At 37.0% G+C, this 23,909-nt stretch overlaps 2 protein-coding genes across 2 annotated transcripts; both read right to left on the bottom strand.

Annotated features, from left to right (window-relative positions):
- Positions 1-5,632: 5,632 nt before the first annotated feature.
- LOC127684235 (olfactory receptor 1002) lies at positions 5,633-6,589 on the bottom strand. Its single transcript, XM_052181191.1, has one exon. The coding sequence runs from the start codon at positions 6,587-6,589 to the stop codon at positions 5,633-5,635; it is 957 nt and encodes a 318-aa protein (XP_052037151.1).
- Positions 6,590-14,389: 7,800 nt separating this feature from the next.
- Positions 14,390-15,328, bottom strand: LOC127684791 (olfactory receptor 9G4). Its single transcript, XM_052181622.1, has one exon. The coding sequence runs from the start codon at positions 15,326-15,328 to the stop codon at positions 14,390-14,392; it is 939 nt and encodes a 312-aa protein (XP_052037582.1).
- Positions 15,329-23,909: the final 8,581 nt, after the last annotated feature.

Raw genomic sequence — 23,909 nt, forward strand, 5'->3', positions numbered from 1 at the left:
AAATAAATTCTTTGCACAAAAAGAAGCAACAAGGAAATGCACAAATCCTAAATGCACTTATTGGTAAGTTATTACAAAGCCAGCATATGCATTTAACCACAACCAATACCAGAAAATAGACTATCATCGTCTACATTTTGTATGTGAAATTATAAGCTAATTCTTTAGCTTATAACTGATTATAGTGGGCAGTGATATGTGATCATGGATATCTCACACATGATTTACTCCTGTTTCACTGAGAATATAGGTTGTTTCCATTTTTCAGTGTTAGTGATTCTTTTTCTAATGAGCATTGTTGTGCATGTCTTGTCTAAGTTAAGAATACATGTCTCTTGGGAATGCCCCTGCCAGTCCTATGACTTGCTTAGACTGTCAAACTCTAACAGTGTCCACTTGAGTTTAAAGACCAAGAAACACCGTAGTCAAAATTTTGAAATATGGAAGTAATACTGAGCTCAACCTAACTAGATGAAAATCAGAGACATTTTACATCCTCCCAAGCTTTTGTACATGAAAGAGCCAAGAAGTGGATGAATATCTTTACCTCAGTCCTGACCTCAGTTGGAATGGGGGTGGTGAGCAAAAGAAAGGACAACAGCAAGGAGCATGTGATCCTTGTTTGTTTTTAATTAATTAATTAATTAATTAATTATATTGGTTATTTATTTACATTTCAAATGTTATCTCCCTTCCCAGTTTCCCTCCCCCTGCCTCTATGGGTGCTCAGACATCCATGCACTCACTCCTGCCTCAGCACCCTAGCATTCCTTTTCTCTGTGTCACTGAGCTTCCACAGGACTAAGGGGCTCACTTCCCATTGATGCCAGATAAGGCAATCATCTGCTACATATGCGGTTGGAGCCATGGGTCCCTCCATGTATACTCTTTGGTTGATGGATTAGTCCCTGGGAGCTCTGATGGGATCCAGCATTTTCAACAAATGGGGCTGGTTCAACTGCTGGTCAGCATGTAGAAGAATGCAAATTGATCCATTCTTATATCCTTGTACAAAGTTCAAATCCCAGTGGATCAAGGACCTACAGATAAAAGCAGATACACTGAAACTAATAGAAGAGAAAGTGGAAAAGAATCTTGAACACACGGGCACAGGGGAAATTTTCCTGAACAGAACATCAATGCTTTATGATCAACAATTGACAAATAGGATCTCATAAAATTGAAAAGTAAGGCAAAAAAACATGGTCAGTAGGACAAAACAGCAATCCACAGATTGGGAAAAGATTTATACCAACCCTACATTTGATAGAGTGCTAATATCCAATGTATACTAAGATACATTGTATCCAATCCATTAGTATCCAATGTATACTAAGTTAGACTCCAGAGAATCCCTTTTAAATAGGGTACAGAACTAAAGAAAGAATTCTCAACTGAGGAATACCTAATGGCCGAGAAGCACTTAAAGTAATGTTCAACATCCTTAGTCATCAGGGAAATGCAAATCAAAACAACCTTGAGATTCCACCTCACACCACTTAGAAGGGCTAAGATCAAAAACTCAGGTAAAAGTAGATGCTATCAAGGATGTGAAGAAAGAGAAACACTCCTACATTGCTGGTGGGATTGCAAGCTGGTACAACTACTCTGGAAATCAGTCTGGTGGTTCCCTCAGAAAATTGGACATAGTACTACCTGAGGACCCAGCTATATCACTCCTGGGCATATACCTAAATGATGCTCCAATATATAACAAGGACACATGCTCCACTGTGTTCATAGCAGCCTTATTTATAATGTTTATAAATATTCATATTTATAAATTATTTATATTTTTATAATTATTATAAATTATAATTATTTATAAATATCCATAGCCTGGATATTGATAATATCCTGAAGTTGGAAACAATCCAGATGTCCCTCAACAGAGGAATGGATATGTAAAACGTACTACATTTACACAATGGAATACTACTCAGCTATTAAAAAATGTCTTCATTTAATTCTTAGACAGATGGATGGAATTAGAAAAATATCATCCTGAGTGAGTTAATCCAGTTACAAAAGAACACTCATAGCATGTATTCACTGACAAGTGGATATTAGCCCAAATGCTCGGAATACCCATGATACAACTCATAGACTATATAAATTCCAAGAAGAAGAGAGACTAAAGTGTGGATGCTTCAATCCTGTTCAGAAGGGGGTAGAAAATAATCTTGGGAGGTAGAGGTAGGGAATGATCTGGGAGGGAGAGAGGAAGGAGAGGGAAAAACGGGGCAGGATAAGAACCAGCAGGAGATGCAGAAAAGTACAGTGGGTTAGGAATTTGAATGGAGGTGTGTAGCAGTGGGGGACTGGGAATTTGGAGCAGCCAAGCCACTAGAAATTCCCAGATGACAGGAACAGAAGAGGCTCCCAGGACCTAACAGGGATGACATTAGCCAAAATACCCAACAAAGGGAAAGTAGAACCTGTAGAGACCATATCCAGTAGATAGGCACAGTCCCTGGTTGAGGGATGGGGACATCCCTCCCCATCTCAAAAACATTAATACAGAATTACTCCTGTCATATGGAAATTCAGGGGAAAAATATAGAGCAGAGACTGAAGGAAAGGCCATCCAGAGACTGTCTCACCTAAGAATCCATTCCATGGATTCTTAGACACCAAACCCAGACACTATTTCTGATGCCAAGAAGCACTTGCTGTCAGGATCCTGATATTGCTGTCCCCTGAAAGGCTCTGCCAGAGCCTGACTAATACAAATGCAGATGCTTGCAGCCAACCATGAGACTGAGCATGGGGACCCCAATGGAGGAGTTAGGTGAAGGACTGAATGAGCTAAAGGGGTTTGCCACCCCATAGGAAGAAAAGGCTGGTCTTTTTTTTTTTATTCGATATATTTTTTATTTACATTTCAAATGATTTCCCCTTTTCTAGCCCGGTCTTTAAGAAGGTAGAATGAGGTAAATACAGAAGAAGATGGAAGGAGATTAGAGGAGGAGTTTCAGGATTCAAATGTTCTGGTAGGAGAAACAGCAACAAAGGGCTCCTTTGAGAAGGGGAAGGAAGTAAATACAGAAAAAAGGAAGGAATGAGTTAAAATAGCAAATAGAAATCATACTACTCTTTACCAAAATCAGGAATTAATCATACATGTAATTCAGTGTATAGACTTACATAAATAGTTTAATAAACTTTTCACATCTTGCTTGACAGTACACTCTCCAAAAGCCAAAGACCTAGTAAAAACACCAACACTGGACACGAGAACCGCTCTCTTGAGTTTGGTTAGGGCTACCCAAACCAAATGGCTGTAGCCTTGACTCACTTCCTAGAGGTCCAAGGTAAGTCCCTATCGCTACATGCCAGAAATAGGTTCCAGAGCTCTTAGCTAGAACTTGCTTGAATTTTTTCCCTGTGGACTAGCTCACATGGTAACAGAAGGTACAATACAAGTTTTCGAAGAAGTGAAGCAACCAACACTTACACCCGTCAATGACACCTATGAAACCCATCAACAGGCAGCATGGCAAATAACACAAAGTATAGTACTGGCACACATACCTTTGTGGTAACCAATGGCTCTCTAATCAGACTTAAGACATGCTCAATAAGAAGAAATGATACTTGGTACTGGAAGCCCACCTTCCAGTAATAGCACTAAAATCAGTAAAATGCTAGTAAAATCATGGTTATTGGAGGAGAATCTACAACCACTAATTTACTAAATCAATGTTACCCCTAACAATAATCTATAAACATTTGTTGTTAAACCCACAGATCTTCACTTTCATCAAGGGCATTTCTCTTTTCAACACACAGAGACCACTACCCAAACATCCAACCAATCAAAATGCAGAGTTGTGGCTCTTAGTCTCAATGACCTCATCTACAAATGTTCCCACACCTAAGGCTCAGGAACCTTTTCAGAAGAGGGGCAGGAAAATTGTAAGAACCCAAAGATCAGGCAGTTTCTGTGAGATTGTATCTCCTAGTAATATCAGAAGCTACACTCATAAATTGTCACCAACATGACTGCCCAATTGTGACCTGAACAAGGATTATACCAATGGATATGCTGAAGTAGACAGGTGGAAGCCCAGAGAGACTCAACACTCCATAAAGTATTACAGGAAACTATGGAAAGCAGGAGCAGGAGAGGTGGCTTTCCCAAGGAAAGAGCACACTGATTGGTTGTCTAGTAACAAATGGTTAGTCTGAGAACATGCACACAAATTACATTGCATGAACTCAACAGAATATATTTGGGAACACACACACACACACACACACACACACACACACACACACACACAAACAAATACACATGTGCACTAAAAAACAATTGGTGATCAGAGCCCATGAATTTGAAGGAGAATTTGAAAGGGTATATGGGAAGTTTAGATGGAAGAAAGGAAAGGGGAAAGTCTTCTTATTAAAAGCAACCTCAAAAATAAGCAAAGATCTAAGAAAAAGAACCGGATAAAGTTCGAATCAGTAGTTTATTTAATGTTCTTATCCATCTCTGTAATATGATTGTTGAAGATTGCATATTGCTCTTATATTCTTCCAGAGACTGCCAGAAAAAAACGCATTCTCTTTCTGATCTAACTCCTAAGGATTTGAGAGTGTTAAACCTATTAAATGATAGATGTGGTTATTGACATGTTAAAAGAATCAAGAAAGAACGAACAGTTTTGGGTTCACTGAAATAAATTCCCTATAAAAACATGCAAGGTCCATTCATTTCATGATAGATCGGTCTAAATTTCCATTAAGGTGAACAGATGTTTTAGAGAGTTCTATCAGGCAACATATATATCAAATACAATAAGGATGTAAGTTTTCCAAAGCAGTAAACTGGTTACTGAATACCAAATGGTCAGTATATATATATGCATATACAAGCAACATTATAAAGACTGAGCATGTATTTATGTATGTAACAATAATTAAAGAAATAGATCATAAATCTGAGGGAGAGAGCAAGAAGGGGGATACATGGATGTTTTAAAGGGAAGAAAGAGAAGGGAGAAATGATGGCATTGTATTATAATCTCAAAATATAAAAAATTCTCCTAAATGGTTCAGTAAATCATTATTGCTTCATAGAAGTAAAAATAATTATTAAAAACAAATTAGAATGTATCCAAAAGTGAAATGATATTTGCCATTATGTTGAAGGACAAAAAAATAGTTATAACTGTGGTAAAATTCAATGTATTTTTTCCTTAGGTATAGAAAACAAAGGTATCTTGGCATAATCCCAAAAACCACTAGGATAATATAACCAGATAATTCAGTGCATGTACCACTTCTTTGCAAAATATCTACTTCAAATATGAAAATACTTATAAAAGGGAATATAGTTTGTCACTAAACAGATTCAACATTAGGTATTATGAATTATCCTATTATAGAATATAATTTAGGGTCTTGGCCTTCTGTAAACCATAGCTGAGATATTATTAAGTTCATTGCTTACTAAGTTTTATTTTTTCAGAATAGCATAATCTTTTATTTCTAATTATAAGATGTCATAATTTTGCTAAAGTTATACACCCTATAACCCAAACATCTGAGATTAAGGTTCTAAAGTCTTTTTTTTTATTAAACTGCAAAAGATTAAAGTAGGTTAACTGGTATCTAATAGTGCTTATATCTATACTATTTTATCTTGCAAACTGTAGCAAAACTGCTTTTCAAATGTTCTGATGAATGCATCTTTGACTTCCTTATTTCTCAGGCTATAAATGAATGGGTTCAACATTGGGATCACGGTGGTGTAAAATAGTGACACAACTTTATTAATATCCAGAGAGAAGCTAGAGCTTGGACGTACATAGATGAAGAAGAGAGTCCCATAAAGAACAGAGACAGCTGTCAGGTGTGAAGAGCAGGTGGAGAAGGCTTTGCGCCTCCCATCAGCAGAGCCAATCTTTAGGATGGTTATGGCAATGTAAACGTAGGACACCAAGATGATCATACCACTGAAAACACCTAGAATCCCAGCCATGATGAATAGCAAACGTTTATTCATCTGAGTATCTGCACATGCCAGTGAGAGAACAGGAAGAAGGTCACAGAAAAAGTGATTGATGAGATTTGGACCACAGTATGGCAGGATAAATGCAAAAGTAATATGGACCACAGTGCTTATAAGGCCTATGCTGTAAGGGCCTATCACTAGCTGTACACAGACCCGTTGGGACATGATGAGAGTATACAGCAGAGGCTTACAGATGGCGACATACCTATCATAAGCCATGGAGGCCAGGAGGAAACATTCTGTCACTACAAACTGGCTGAATAAACAAAGCTGGATAGCACAACCTAAGAAGGAGATCACCTTTTTATCCACAAAGATGTCAGACAGCATCTTAGGACTGATGGCAGAAGAGGAGAAGGCATCCACAAAGGACAAGTGGCTGAGAAAAAAGTACATGGGGATGTGGAGTCGCGTGTCCAGGTGAATAAGAGTGATCATTCCCAGGTTCCCCAGGAGAGTTGCCAGATAAACACAGAGAAATATCAGGAAGAGGACAATTTGGAGCTGGAAGGAGGAGGTTAATCCAGTGAAGAAGAACTCAGTCACAACAGTTTGATTTCTGTGCTTCATTCCTGTGGATCAACCTGTTATGACAAAAATAGAATTTTTCAATGCACTATTTTCACAAGTAAAATCTTCTTAGTTCATTTAAGCTTTGTTAACTTAAGTTTTATTCTTTTGTGTTAGTCATTAGGGATGCTGTCTTCAGATCTTGGGTACCGAGATACAGAGACAAAGTGTGGAGTAGAGACTACCCCACCTAGTGATCCATCCCATATACAGTTAAAGAACGCAGACACCCACAATGTCTTCCTGACATTTCTCTGTCATTTGCGGACTGAAGTTGGATATAGCTGCCACCTGAGCGGCTCTGCTAGTGCATGACAAATACAGAGGGGGGCACTCTCAGCCAGCCATTGAACTGAGCACAGGATCCGTGCTATCTAGTGGGGAAGATAGAGAAAGGACCCAGGGACCTGAAGGCATTTGCAGCGCCATAGGAGGAACAATGATATGAGCTAGCCAGTAATCCCAGAGCTCCCAGGGATAAAAACATCAGATAGTGCACATGGTGTTACCCATGGCTCAAGATGCATAGGCAGCAGAGGATGACCGTGTTGGACATAAAAGGGAGGAGAGGCCCCTGGTCCTGGAAAGGCTTGATGCTGCAGTGTAGGGGAATACCAGTATAGGGGAGCAGGAGAGGGTTGATTGGGAAACGGGGGAGGGGAGATGGCTTATGGGACTCTAGGGGGCGGGACCAGGAAAGGGGAAATCATTTGAAATTTAAATATAGAGTATATCTAATTAAAAAAAGAACTCACTGAGTTCTTTGGTTTCCTCTTATTTTTTTTTAAGTGAGAATTTTAGACCTATACAGTATGAACTTTGGAGATTATGTCATAAATTTTCTAACTTCAAGTTTAGCATATCTGTCTCAAAACACCTGTTTATGAACTAAGGATATTTTAAGAAACATTGAAACCATGAAAAAAGTAATTGTGTGACTCAGTGAATTTAGTTTATTTTAACTGGCTTAACCACAGGCAAGTGTTGGATGTATTATCTGCATGGGGATGGAACATGTCTGGCTGTGGGGTTTTTGAACACACACATCCTTGTGATAGAATTATCAAAAATAATACAAGCATGCTGTTTCCAACATCATTACTGATCATGATGCTGGACCAGTGATAAAATATATTACCACTGATAAAAATTACAGAAGCACTTCCAAGGACATAGCTACATCCTTTTTGCTTTCTGAGTGTCTATTTTTTTTTTAAATTTTCGCAAGAATGAAATCACATGGAAGAGGAGTGCTGAAGAAGGAACAGTGCAGTAAAACTTGGCAGAAGGGGCACGCAGTTGAAACAGTCAAAGCGATTTTTAAGATATTTGCTTTATTTACATTTCAAATGGTATCCCCTTTCCTTGTTACGCTCCAAAAACCTCCTATCCTATCCCCCTTCCCGTGATTCCCCCCTCCAATTTCCTGATTTGCATTCCCCTATTCTGAGCAATCCAGCCTTCATAGGACCAGTGGCCTCTCCTCTCATTGATGTCTGAAATGGCCATCTTCTGCTACATTTGTAGCTGGAGCTATGGGTTCCTCCATGTGTACTCTTTGGTTTGTGATTTAGTCCCTGGGAGCTCTGGGGGTACTGGTTGGTACACATTAGTTTTCCTCCTGCAGGGCTGCAAACTTCTTCAGCTATTTGGGTCCTTTCTCTAGCTGCTCCATAGGGAACCCTATGCTCATTCTCTCCCTACCTGTTCAATACAGTACTCGACGTCCTAGCCAGAGCAATTAGACAGCAAAAGGAGGTCAAACGGATACAAATTGGAAAGGAAGAAGTCAAAGTGTTATTATTTGTAGATGATATGACTACTGAAGTGACTCCAAAAATTCCACGAGAGAACTCCTAAACCTGATAAACAACTTCAGCAAAGTGGCTGGATATAAAATTAACTCAAACAAATCAGTCATCTTCCTATTCTCAAAGGATAAAGAGGCTGAGAAAAAAATTAAGAAAATGACATCCTTCGCAATAGTCACAAATAATGAAAAATACCTTAGTATGACTCTAAACGAGGAAGTGAAAGATCTATATGACAAGAACTTCAAGACTTTGAAAAAAGAAATTGAAGAAGATTTCAGAAGATGGAAAGATCTCCCATGCTCATGGATTGGCAGGGTTAATATAGTAAAAATGGCCATCTTGCCTAAAGCCATTTACAGATTCAATGCCATCCTCATCAGAATTCCAACTCAATTCTTCCTAGAGTTAGAAAGAACAATTTCCAAATTTATCTGGAATAACAAAAAACCCAGGATAGCTAAAACTATTCTCAACAATAAAAGAACTTCTGGTAGAATCATAGCTATTTCAAAACTAGCACAAAAATAACCTGAAGGTGCAACATGCTTCAGGGTGTACCACAACCTTGGATTGTATTGCCAGAAACTACCAGTAGGTGTCTACTTTGTCTCTGGTAGGAAAAGTAGAAATGGAATTGATTTACTGAAAGCTAGTAAACAGAAAAATTTCTAATACTTCCAGTTTCAAAGGCAATGGGAGAGGAGAAGAGAAAACATCTGGAGGGGTATGATAGAGGTTGATCAGAAAACTATCTTATGTTAAAAGTGTTTCAAAATTTTTATACTTTTTAGGCATAGCAACTCATTTCTAGTTAGTTTTTTCACTATTAGATAAAAAGATAGAAACAAGTCATTTTAAGGACCACTATTAAAGTTATAGAAAAAAATGTAAGGCAAATGAGAACACCCCAAACTACGTCTCATATAATTGCCTTCATTAAGAGTGTTAAATGCAAAATTTTTTATGACTTTTAAAGTCTAAAATTATTACACTTTTAAACTCTGTGTTTAACAGGAAATGCTGTGTGAAGTGATATTCTGGCTATATAAAAGCCCATTAGACTTTATGTTTTCCACTTTCATCTTTGGCACTAGTAGATTGAAAATTTAACTGAGCTGATTCAGATGTGGGCTTGTTTCCTAATTAAAATTGAAGAAACTAAGGATGAGTGACTAAATTAGATCCCTCTGAAAACAAGACTTCTTAGTACTAACATTTGGTTAGCCAATAAATCTTTCTTCATAGTACACTAGCCCTATACTAAATCCATATCAGCTACCTCAATAGAAATCTGCTATAATATACATTCTAATTAAGCCATTTAAAGCAAAAGCCATGGGTAAAATAGCCAACCATTGCCTAATTTATTTTTCATGGTTAGCTCATAAATGGCACTTTTTCAGGTCACTGAATTCATTTTAGTTACCTGGCCCCTGAAAGTATTTACATATTAAATAGTCCCTATTTCAGAAGAAATTCACCACAAACTACCTGCCCATGTAAATATCAAATAATATAAAATATATAATTATCAAATTTATAATTCTTTATATGAAAATAAATTTACCTCGAAAATATATACCAATACTCTTCATCTGTCCTGGTTATCCAGAAGGTTAAAGACTATGTAATAGGATCTTGAAACTGAACCTTATTAAGACACCCACTCATTTAATCCTGCATGCGATGCAGCAGAGTGTTTTCTAAAGACAAGAAATAAATTAGTGTCAACTCCCTCAAGGAATCAACAGCCCAAGAGATAAGGTCTATAAGGAAATTGTTACCAAATTTTTATTACTAGATTTATTAGGCTATAGAAGATAAATAGAGGGATAAAGAGATGGGGATAGCTCATGGCTAGAATACGTGTGTAGTTCCAGCCTCATACAAAATGGCAATATTTATATGCAATATATTTTCATAATGCAGATTATGAAAATATTCAATCAAGCTAGTTAAAGCATTTACCGTTTGTACTAATAACACATGAGATCTATTCTCTTTAGACAATTTCATGTAAAAAAGATAGTAATTTATTATTTATTTATTTTTGTTTTTTAAGACATTGTTTCTTTTTTAATTCTTAAAATTAATTTATTTTCTCATATATTATATCTGGATCACAGTTTCTCCTCTCTATCTCATCATACCTCCTCCACTCCTCCCATCTCCTCCCTTCAGAAATGCAGACACCCCAGGGATATCAATAAAACATGGCATATCATGTTGCAATAAGATTAATGACATCCCCTTATATTAATGTTGAATGAGGTAACCCAGTAAAAGTTCAAGGGTCCCTTAAGCAGAAAAAAAGCATCAGAAATAGGCCCTGCTCACTATGTTTGGCATCCAACCAAACAACAAGCCATACAAATATAATGTATTTATAGAGGGCCTAGGTAAGACCCATTCATGCTCCCTGGTTGTACATTTGAATCTCAGTGATCACCCATGAGTCTAGACTATTTGATTCTTTGGGTTTTCTTGTAGTGTCTTTGACTCCTCTGCCTCCTACAATTCTTCCTCCACATCTTCAGCATGAGTCTCTAAACTCTATCTAAAATTTGGCTTGGGTCTTTGCTTCTGTTTCCATCAGTTGCTGGATGAAACCACTCTGAACACAGATGGAGAGAAATAATATGTTCTAATTTTCTTTAGCTTTGTAATAACTTACAAATTGGTGAATTTATTGTTTATATAACTTGCTGTAGTCTTTCTTTGTGTAAAGGATTTATTTTACTGAGAGAAATCAAGTCTCTGTAAAGTAGGATAATTGAGTATCTTAGAATAACTAGTACTCATTTGAATGTGGGCAGTCAATTGAGAGACTCTTGGAAGAGCAAGGAAGATGATATTTTGTGTGTAGTTATGTGATTTACACCTACAAGGAAGCTTCTTTTCATGTTTGGAGAGTGAGAGCACTAGTGATCTCTTCAGGGAACCTTGAAGGGAGATCAACCATCACCTCTTCATTTAACTGATAGCACTGCCTGGCGTAGCCCTGTGACGTGATCTCTCCTCATGACCTTCAAAGTTATTTTAAATCAGAAATAAGATGAGAAATTTTCTTACTCAAAATCCTTAGATCTTATGATCAGAATGAAATTTGAACCTGTTCAGTCTGCTGAGCTCCCAAGTCCCTAGGCCACCTTTACCTTTCTCAATTCTCAGGGCAAATCCAAGTCACCCACGCTATTCCCCAGGCCATGGTGGGGAGTCTCTGGATCCTATCACATCTGTCTTTCTGAGACTTAAGTATTCTTCTGTCTATATTCTAGTAACCTGACTCTCTGAAGATGAATGCATCTTCTTGCTAAATGTCTGCTTCAGTTCTTTCTACTGGATTGGCTGATAGTCAATGCTACCTGCTGGCTGTCATGGCTTATGATTGCTATGCCATCCTCTCTAATCCCCTGCTTTATGCTCAAGCTCCGTCAAAGAGGTTGTGCATCTTTTTACTTGCATATCCTCCCTAGAAGGAGGATTTGTCAATGCAATAATAAATAATATTAACAAGCAACACATTCATGTTGAACTTTTATGGTGACAGTGTCTTTGATGACTTTTTTCTGTCATGTCTGGTGATTTTGGCATGTGATGTCAAGGAGAATCACCAGTTTGTGCTGTTCTTCCTCCTAGTGCCTAATGTCATTTCTCTTACCCTGTTCATCTTGGTTTCTTATCTCTTCCTTATTGTTGCCACTTTGAGGATCTAATTCATCAAGAGCTACTTCCAGGCTTTTTCCACCTGCTTCTCACACCTTATATCTGCGATCTTGTACTATGACTCCATTTTCCATATATACTGTTGCCCAAGTTCTAGCTAGTCCCTGAAGACAGACAGACTGGTGTCTACCTTTTATACTGTTTTATTTCCCATGTTGAATACCATGGACTATAGTCTAAGGAATAAAGATGTGTGGGAAGCTCTGAGAAAACTCTTCAGGTTAGCTCATTCTGAAGTCTAGGTTGAAATACACTTAGCAAGAAAATCACCAAGTGATTAAAAACTATTTGGGTCAAGGTAAAGGTGCTGAGAATTTATAGGTAAAAATTTTATTATTTGAAACTCAACAGAAACTGTTTCATTAGTTTACATGTTTTATGTATTAGTGTGAAAGTTTTATGTTTTTAATATAAGTTATAGGTTTTCTTGATATGCTTTCATGTATGGGCACAATGTACTTTTCTCTCATTCAGTTTGTGTTAGTTGAGTAAGTAATCTGTAGTCTACTATTGACTATTAATTTATATTATTAATAACATTTTAAAACACAAATCTTTAATTGGATGTAAAAGAGGAAAGCCTATCACATTTTCTTAGCGGAAGGATGCTTAGCTTATTCTCTCTCCTAATTCTGACCAAATTCTTGTCCTTGCACTAGAAGTATTGGGAATATGTGTCAGAAACTCATTATGAATTATTAATATATCCATGACAACCTGTCATTTCTAAAATGTACTGGAAGGGATTCCTCATTGAACAAAAGATGTGTAATGTTAAAACTGGTTTTAGGGAAGGAAGAAGATAATTATATATGAGAGAACAACTACATACAAATCGAAAAATCAGAAACTTGGAGCTAACTCACCTAGAGTAATGTCTGCCACAACTGACCACATTTAAATTTTACAGAATTTATAAAGGTCCTCATTTTATCAATTGTAATAATAAAATTTAATCTCTGACTTAAAAATTTAATAACTAAACCTACCATGTACTAAATATCAAAGTATATGTACATGTCCTAAATATCAAAGTGCCTGTAACAATAACACATGTCTTGAGTATAGTGTTACTTTACTGATCTGAATATACAAGTGTACATTGCCTGGAGAGGTAACAGAAGATTTGCTTCTAAGTATTGCTATACACTGTCCAAAATCACCATCTGTTAGAATTCCAAAAGAAAAAAATTAACTAAATAACCTGTTAATTGATCTACTGAATTTGTTAATCGAATGTAGATATGAAGGGAATTACAACATGTCCTTAAAGGACAGGAGGTAGAGCTTTTATTCCTGATGGAATTCACCAGAGGGTTAAGGCATTGAGTTCATGTGAAGGTTTAAGGAAGTTGGCTCATAGCCAGGGGCACTGACTATTTGATCCTCCAGGGTTTCTGGCAGTATCATAAACAGTTTTGTTAGGGCTGGAAATATGTTGATAATTCCCCTGCATTTTGCCAGTCCTAAGAGACAAACAGTCACCTGCTGTATCTGGACAGATACAGGGTAAAGAATCTTGATAGCTCATTTTATCTTAAAATTGTTTTTCCACTTAATTAAGCCATTTTAATATGTAACCTGACTGAGGGTCCTGCAAAGTATTTACTCTCCCTAGGAAACTACGCAATACTTAGGGTAATAAACAACCAAAAGGACTATATTTTTCATAGATTACAAAATGTTTTCTTGATATTTTAGCTGCATCTCATAATATTAACAATTCCCAAATTCATTGTCTGATTTCTACATTGGTATAAAAGATATATGATTTACAAAGAGTGCTTTTACATACTACATTTATGCTTTATTAAGAAATTTATTGGAGGGATGACTATATTAAAGGAAAATCCCAAAGATCTTACCTACACACTCAAGAATCTTAGCAGTCCAAAACTACTTTTAAGAGAGCAACAATGGCTTGATCAACTTAAATTAAAACTATGTTATTTGAAACGGTAATTTTATTTTCTTTCAATTTCTTTAAAAAATAACCAACAAGATTAACTTCATGAAAAATTAAGAGACAAAATATAATATGTAAGTGCATTAAATCTTCAAGCATGTAAACTATAGGAGTTAAATGAAATATATTACACATACAATAAAAAATAATAATAAATAAAAGACATTTGCTCATCATTTCATCATTTAGAGTATCAGTTGTTCAATTTAAGTGAAATGCATAAATGTGAGAGCACATGTAAGACTGAGTTATTGGGAGAATATGTTAACAGCACTTAGCCAAAAATGATAATCTTCACATGTGAGGTCGTATTGTCTGTGTTGCTTTCCTGAAGGCGTCTTTGACATCTTTGTTTCTTAGGCTATAGATGAGAGGGTTGAGCAATGGATTGACTACAGTGTAGAAGAGGGCAGCCACTTTGTCCTTTTCTAGAGAGTAGGTTGAACTAGGCCTTGAATACATGAACAGCAAGGAACCATAGAAGAGCATGACAGAAACCAGGTGAGAGGCACAGGTAGAGAATGCCTTCCGTCTTCCTGAGGCTGAGCGGATCCTCAGGATAGCCAGCAGGATGTTGAAATAGGAAATAAGGATGGCAAGAATGCTGGAGAGGACGGTGAAGCCCACCACACCCAGGAGGACTTTTTCATAGACACGGGTGTCAGTACAGGACATTTTTACCAAGGGTGGTGCATCACAGAAAAAGTGATCAATAATATTTTTACCACAGAAAGTTAGTCGAAAGGTATTTGCAGTATGGGCTATAGCATTCAAAAAGCCCCCTATGTAACACCCAGCTACTAGCCCAGTACAGAGAGAAGATGACATGATGCTTGAATAGATCAATGGGCTACAAATTGCAGAATGTCGGTCATAAGCCATAGCTGCCAGCAGGTAGCATTCAGTGTAGGCTACAACACAGGAGAAGAACAGCTGAGCCCCACATCCAGCCAAGGAAATGCGTTTGTCTTCTGATATACAAGTGGCCAATATTTTGGGGGTATATACAGAAGTATACCAGAAATCCAAAAACGACAGATTGCTGATGAAAAAGTACATAGGTGTATGCAGTCTAGAATCAATACGGATTAAGACAACCAGCATCATGTTCCCTGACAGTGTCAACAAATAGATGGTTAGAAATATTCCAAATAGAACCAGCTGCCAGCGGGGATCTGCTGAGAAGCCCATGAGGATGAATTCAGTCAGAATGGTGCGATTTTCCAACTCCATGTCCACAGAGGAAAAAAAAAACCTGGTTATCAATAAACATTGAGTAATGATAGCAAACATTTCAGGTAATGCAGAAATTACCAGAAAGTCTATAATATTTTATTTATTACTCTGAATTATAAAACTTTAGTATGTGATTTTGAATGCAGAAATTACCAGAAAGTCTATAATATTTTATTTATTACTCTGAATTATAAAACTTTAGTATGTGATTTTGAAAGATCATGACAATTGTGGTATAAATGACTTTAAAATTGGAGAATTTAGATAGTAGCTTCAATTCAGGGCATGAAATAGACAAGAGAAATAGTTTATAGAATTGTTCAATAAACAACTGGCATTTCCCACAATTATGTAAACAATATATCCACAAAATTGCACAGAATAAAATTTGGTCAGTTGTCATCACACATAAAACTGAAGTACTATGAGTTGAACATAGTATCACATGCCTATACACAGGAAATTGAGACAAGACGATCATCAATTCACATTTATCTTACGCTTTCATATAGTATTCCTAACAGAAAATTCACACACACACACACACACACACACACACACACATTTAATATCTTTTAATAATTAATGGAGAATTTCCTGTGTGTTAAGAACTAAACTTCATATACATTATTCCTTCTGCTCATGTAACACTGAAAATAACACACTCATTATAGATCACATAGCAGGTACTATATGGAACTCTATGATTAATTTAATTTTCAGAATTCACATCATTTTTGCATTGCCCAAGTGGCATTGCCTATTTCATGATATAATTGATGAAGCTCAAGTGTGTAGAATGTATTTAGTCAGTCACATAGCCAAGTAAGAATGTGTTTATATATATATATATATATATATATATATATATATATATATATATATGTATGCTATTGTACCATAGACTACAGATAACTCTAATATTTATTTCAAACACAGAAAAATATTTCACAATTCTTCATCAAAGAGTAATTAATGGGGCTAGTGAGGTAACTCATCAGGTGAATACTCTGGCAGCCAAGATCAACAATCCAAGTTTGATTCTCAGGACCACAGGTAGGCTCCTCTTACCACATGGTAGGAGGGGAAACATATTCAAATTGTCCTCTGACTTGGAAATTTCACACACACACACACACACACACACACACACAAACTGTAGTAACAACTAACTGAGATGAAAATCAAAGAAAATATGATTGTTTGAGGATATTGTTGCATTCAACCCAATTTTATATTGTATTTAAATGTCAAATAGTACTACATGAATTTACACATATTTTAATGTTTTGGAGTGTCTGTAAAAAGTAATTTAAATTTCAAATAGTGAGAAATGGAAGTAACAGAGGGTGACAGAAGGTCTGGCAAGCTTGAAGGAACAATGGGAGGGAGGGAGAAAGGAAGGAAGGAAGGAAGGGAAGAGGGAAGGAAGGAAAGAAGGAAACAAGGAAAGAAGGAAGGAAGGAAGGATGGGCAAAAGTGATCCAGGGAGAAACAAAGAGAGAGGGATGAAACTCATGTTCTCAAAGATCCCATGTGTCTTGTAGTGATTATATAATTCAGCCATATTTCTGCAGATAATATCAAGTCAGAATTATTTTAAAAATCAAAACCATGTACTGTTCACTTTATTACAAGATATGAGACAGATAAGCATCTGTCAGTATCTTCTTATGTAGTAGATACTAAATACCTCGAAGAACTTTTCTTTTGTTTAGCTTATAAGACACTGAGGAACAATGAAGCATGAAATTAGAATGCTGTTGTCCCCAAAATGCTAAGAATTCTTTAAAACACAACCATAATCAGAACAACAAGAGGAGATTTTTATCTCTAGCTCTCCATGTAGAGGGACAATCCAGAAACAAACAGAAGTTGTTGATGCATTTCAATTTTCAAAACACGCACTTATATATTACCACTAGAAGTGTGCACTCAACACTTTTTTTCCTCTTCACATTCATGAGGCAAGGAACTTGCTATTTTTCACTAAGCACAGAATTTAACAGATGTATTGTGGTCAGTGCAGTTTAACAATATAAAGCAGTCAACTTCTCTCACTTCTGCTATACCATACATTGATTTCATTAGCATATAGGATGCAAGCACTTTAATCCTACCCTTGAGGTTCTGTAAGTGGGCTGTAACTTACCTTGATAATATCACTCTCTTATTTTATATCTCCTATCTTATTTTGTAACTCAGCATTCTAGATATTCACATGTGATTTGTCCATAATGTTTATCATGGTATAGATGTTCCAGAGGGCCCGGTTTTCTTTGTTTTGCTCCCATTCTATGGATTTGTTGTTCTGGACATTCCCTAATTATATGGCTTTATCTTTGAACACTTTCTAAAACCTCCATTCTACTTCACCCCTTTCTTTTTTTTTTTTAAGTTTTATTTCTCAAATATAACACCTATGTGCAGTATCAAAGGATTTTTAGCAGTGTGTTTCCTGTTCCTGCAACACTAGTTGATGGACAACTTCATGGTTAGTATACTAGTTTCTTTATGGTCATTCAAAAATGCCTTTATCTGGTTATGACCAATCACTACTCCCTTAAAAACAACATTCCTTACTTCACACCAATAACATCCTTATAACTCCACTGAGCTCCTGTGTTGATCACTATGTTGAAATAATCTCATGTACCAAACCTTATCTGTTTTTAATATATTAATTGCACATTTATCCTCACTAAAATTCAATTTCATTGGGTAAAATATTTCTCTGCTAGTTTCTGCTATATAGTGGCATTGAGAATTTTTGTGTGATAAATAAATACATACATGATCATATTTTTTAAACTTTTATTTCCTGAATAATTGCATACTTCCAAAAGAACTTAAACTATTTAGATTTAAAATTCAGAGCAGTATTATCATTAAATGTCTGACGGCAAATATTTTCCTCAAGGGTGGCATACTCTATCACAGCAATAAGGACAACTGAGTAAACGAAAATTCTTTCCCAGAATCTCAAATCCATTCTGAATCTGGAAAAATGTTGCTGATTATATATGATCATTAAAATACAATTCACATAAAATGGTAGAACCAAACATGATATGGCACACAGATAGAATGGCTTTATAAAATGCATTGCCTGTGTATCTGCTCTGTTCCACATTGTTTCAATGAAGCTAGAAAACAAACTGCTTAATTATATTTCTCTGGCCTCCAAAAGTCAGTTCTAAGAACAGGAAGAAACATATACCACTTGTCAAACTGCACAGAGTACCACAATGGACCTGAAAGCTACTCATACAATCTAATATTTAACTGTATAATCAAATACATGATGCTTCAGTACAAATATCGGAAATGTAGTCAAATTGTATAATAAGAACAAACATAATAGAATATTTAGTGAAATGTATATGCTTATATATCTTCTCTCTCTCTCTCTCTCTCTCTGTGTGTGTGTGTGTGTGTGTGTGTACATTTATATTCATGTCTAGCATAGCAGTGCTATTCTGGTGGTCAAGCCTAAATCTATATAATATTTTCTTGTTTATTGTAACTGAGGTTCCTGATAGATTATAGTGCTTAGGTTTCCCTCATTCCAGCTACTTACTTTTTGTCCACAAAGCCAGTTCTTGGAAGTGACACAATTTACTTTCTTTTGGTATTTTGGTGTGTCATTGTTTGACCCAATATATATTATTTCTTCACTTGTCCATTGAGACTTCTACGTAGCAATCAGAAATATATACTTCATTCTCCAAAGACACAATTAGAGTTCACTTGGAGTTTGGGGGATGATGTATCATTTAGGGTATAAACAAATGAGTCGTGCTATATTAAAAGTTGAATGTATGTAAGGAAGCCACAATAGAATGATAATAGAAAATTCCCAAATTATGCTTATTCTCATTTCTTGTTACCATATCCTATTCTCTATGTACAGACTACTATCCCTCTGTAGTCCTTGAAACTGCCTAATGTCTTCTACAATTAATATGTTGAATCTATGACTTCCAGTGCTCCACAATGCAGTGTATTATGAGATAGGGCCTTTTCTTTAGGATGATGGTTAAGATCAAAGAATGTAGTAAATGGACCCTCAGCCTAAGATTTAAAATACAAAAAGACACCAGAGACATGAGTAAATACAGAGATCACTTGTGAACATAGAATAGAGGAGCCAACTTCAAGGTGGGCACGAGGTAAGCTGTGCACCAGAGGCCAACTGGGAAGGGGCAGTTTGCACTGGTGAGTCCAGCACTGACAAGATAAACTAACACCAGTGAGAACTAGATGGCAAAAGACCTCAGAAGAAACCAGTTCTTCCAAGATCTTCAACTTGAACTGTATTCTGAGAAAAATTCTGAAAGAAAAATGATTGCTTAGTTTGCCTAGTGTTTCATGTTTCCTTATGGTGTTCCAAGCATATAAATATGTACAATTATACATACAAAAAATTTTTATGGTGGTAAATGTCATGCTTTATATGCAAAAATTCTCTCAAACGTTATATCCCACAGTAAATTTTCTCTAGATTTTAATTACTTTATACAAAAACAGAATAAACAAGCATATTATAGTAGTTTATGTTGAGAGAGAAAGAGAGAGAGAGAGAGAGAGAGAGAGAGAGAGAGAGAGAGAGAGAGAGAGAGAGAGAGAACAGCAAAAACAAACAAAATGTGGTTCTCAGAATTCATTATATACCCTGGAGTAACTGAAGAAACTGGAAAGTGAAGAGGTATTGCTGCAGGGTTGGGGAGCTATAGATCAGGGAACAGCAGGGCACAAATGATCAATCTGAAGAAAGAAACTGAAAAAAGGTGGTGAAACTAGAGAGAGATAAAACAGAAGGAAGGAGAAGGGAAAAACAGTTAGGGATGTTTGAAAAAGTTACAAGGAATCCTACTCTTGAATATCTCTCCCCAAATACCTATAACACACTTAGGGCAGTGTATAGATACTTATGCGTAGTTTAAAATAAATTGTCCTATCTGAGCTGACAGTGCTTCCTCCAAGAGCCATATAGTGTCTAACAAAAGCCCCAATGGCAAGCATGAAAAAAATTTTTTTCATGTTGTTAATAAGGGTTGTCACAGAGACTCCCAATACATTATAGGCTCTTACCATTGCTTGTGTTATTGCACAGAGGTAAAAAAAAAAAAAAACACCCCTATTGCTGAAGACATCATGGACTTCAGAGACAGGATGCAGAGGGACCAAGCTGTATTTGACCTGGAAATTTCTTCTCTGAGGGCTAGCTTTCCTACTACCAGAAGATGCCATATAAACATCTAAAGGTGGGAATCAACCAATAGTCCTATCCTACTGAGAAAAATGTGAACCATGAAAACAAATAGCGAAGAGGGGCTTCCGGGCAGCCAGTGGGGAGAAGTCGGTGTGCTCCGGTGAATCCAGCTGGCCCCAGCAGGAGCCTTCAGGTACCTGCTTTGGGATCTGAACAGCCTAGGCCACAGCACTTGGTCTCCAGGAAGTGCGGGAGACCTGGTGTGCACCCAGAGGCAGTCTGGGAGTTCACAGCACAGCTTGCTCTTGTGGCATGGAGCTTAGGTTCCAGTCCTGATGCCTCTGGCGGGAGCCCTCAGATCTCTCCGCTTCCTGATCTAGATCAGCCTAGGTGGCAACACCACATCTCCAGGTCCTGCAAGAGGCAAGATGGGCTTCCGGGCAGCCAGCAGGGAGAAGTCGGTGTGCTCCTGTGAATCCAGCAGACCCCAGCTGGAGCCTTCAGGTGTCTGCTTCCAGATCTGAACAGCCTGGGCAACAGCACCCTGTCTCCAGGCAGTGCAGGAGGTAAGCCGTGCAACAGAGGCCACCTGGGAAGGGGCAGCTTGTACTGGTAAGTCCAGCATTGACAAGACCAACTAACACCAGTGAGAACTAGATGGCAAAAGGCAAACGCAGGAACATCACTAACAGAAATCAAGGCAATATGGCAACATCTGAACCCAATTCTCCTTTACCAGCATGTCCTGGATACCCCATCACACCAGTAAAACAAGATTTGGATTTAAAATCACTGGTCATGATGCTGGTACAGGAACACATGAAGGACATACTTAAAGAAATTCAGGAGAAAATGGATCAAAAGTTAGAAGCCCTTGCAAGGGAAACACAAAAATCATTGAAAGAAATCCAGGAGAATACCAAAGCCAATAATGAGGAAACGTAAAAAACACTTAACGAAATACAGGAGAACTTTGGTCAACAGGCTGAGGTCATGAAAGAGGAAACACAAAAAGCTCTTAAAGAATTACAGGAAAGCACAAACAAGCAAGTGAAGGAGCTAAGCAAAATCATCCAGGATCTAAAATCAGAAGTAGAAACAACTAAGAAAACTCAAAGGGAGACAACTTTGGAGATAGAAAGCCTTGGGAAGAAATCAGGTGACATAGATGCAAATATCAACAACAGAATACAGGAGATAGAAGAAAGAATCTCAGATGCTGAAGATACCATAGAAACCATGGACTCAACAGTTAAAGAAAATGCAAAATGCAAAAAGCTTGTAACCCAAAATATCCAGGAAATCCAGGACACAATGAGAAGATCAAACCTAAGGATTATAGGCATAGATGAGAGTGAAGATTTACAACTTAAAGGGCCAGCAAATATCTTCAATAAAATTATGGAAGAAAACTTCCCTAACCTAAAGAGAGAGATGCCCATGAATATACAAGAAGCCTACAGAACTCCAAACAGACTGGACCAGAACAGAAATACTTCCCGTCACATAATAATCAAAACACCAAATGTACTAAACAAAGAAAGAATATTAAAGGCAGTAAGAGAAAAAGGCCAAATAACATATAAAGGAAGACCTATCAGAATCACAGCAGACTTTTCACCTGAGACTATGAAGGCTAGAAGATCCTGGGCAGATCTCATGCAGACTCTAAGAGAACACAAATGCCAGCCAAAACTACTATATCCAGCAAAACTCTCAATCACCATAGATGGAGAAACTAAGATATTCCATGACAAAACCAAGTTTACCGAATATCTATCCACAAACCCAGCCCTACAAAGGATAATAGGAGGAAAACACCAATACAAGGAGGGAAACTTCACCCTGGAAAAAGGAAGATAGTAACCTTTTATCAAACCCTAAAGAAGTTAACCAATCAAATTTAAAAAATAACGTCAAAAATGATAGGAAGTAACAATCACTATTCCTTAATATCTCTTAACATCAATGGACTCAATGCCCCAATAAAAAGACATAGATTAACTAACTGGATGCGTAAACAGGACCCTACATTTTGCTGCTTACAGGAAACACACCTCAGGGTCAAAGACAAACACTACCTTAGAGTAAAAGGCTGGAAGACAATTTTACAAGCAAATGGTCTCAGGAAACAAGCTGGAATAGCCATTTTAATATCAGATAAAATTGACTTTCAACCCAAAGTCATCAAAAGAGACTCAGAGGGACACTTCTTGTTGGTCAAAGGAAAAATACAACAAGAAGAACTCTCAATCCTGAACATCTATGCTCCAAATGCAAGGGCACCCTCTTTTGTAAAAGAAACTTTATTAAAGCTAAAAGCACACATTGCACCTAACACAATAATTGTGGGTGACATCAACACTGCACTTTCCTCAATAGACCGATCAGGAAAACAGAAACTAAACAGGGACACAATGAAACTAATTGAAGCTTTGGACCAATTAGATTTAACAGATATATATAGAACATTCTATCATAAAGCAAAAGAATGTAACTTTTTCTCAGCACCTCATGATACCTTCTCCAAAATCGACACAAGGCAGACCTCAACAAATATAAGAAGATCGAACTAATACCATGCCTCCTATCAGACCACTATGGAGTAAAAGTGGTCTTCAATAGCAAGAAAAACAAGAGAAAACCCACATACACGTGGAAACTGATCAATATTCTACTCAATGATACCTTGGTCAAGGAAGAAATAAAGAAAGAAATTAAAGACTTTTTAGAATACAATGAAAATGAAGACACAACATACCCACATGTATGGGTCACAATGAAAGCAGTGCTAAGAGGAAAACTCATAGCCCTGAGTGCCTCCAAAAAGAAAATGGAGAGAGCATACATTACCAGCTTAATGACACACCTGAAAGCCCTGGACCGAAAAGAAGTTATTTCACCCAGGAGGAGTAGAAGGCAGGAAATCATCAAACTCAGGGCCGAAATCAATCAAGTAGAAACAAAGAGAACCATACAAAGAATCAACAAAACCAGGAGCTGGTTCTTTGAGAAAATCAACAAGATAGATAAACCCTTAGCCAGACTGACCAAAGGGCACAGAGAAAGTATCCAAATTAACAAACTTAGAAATGAAAAGGGAGATATAACAACGGAAACTGAGGAAATCCAAAAAATCATCAGATCCTACTACAAGAGCCTGTACTCAACACAACTGGAGAATCTGGAGGAAATGGACAATTTCCTTGACAGATACCAAATACCAAAATTAAATCAGGACCACATAGATCATCTAAACAGTCCCATAACGCCTAAAGAAATAGAAGGAGTCATAGAAAGTCTTCCAACCAAAAAAAGCACAGGACCAGATGGTTTCAGTGCAGAATTCTATCAGACCTTCAA

This window comes from Apodemus sylvaticus, chromosome 5, assembly GCF_947179515.1.
Source record: "Apodemus sylvaticus chromosome 5, mApoSyl1.1, whole genome shotgun sequence".
NCBI classification, from domain to species: Eukaryota; Metazoa; Chordata; class Mammalia; order Rodentia; family Muridae; genus Apodemus; species Apodemus sylvaticus.

What these genes read in the sequence shown, in the direction of transcription:
- LOC127684791 (XM_052181622.1), bottom strand. Translation starts at nt 15,328, where the DNA reads ATGGAGTTGGAAAATCGCACCATTCTGACTGAATTCATCCTCATGGGC.
- LOC127684235 (XM_052181191.1), bottom strand. Translation starts at nt 6,589, where the DNA reads ATGAAGCACAGAAATCAAACTGTTGTGACTGAGTTCTTCTTCACTGGA.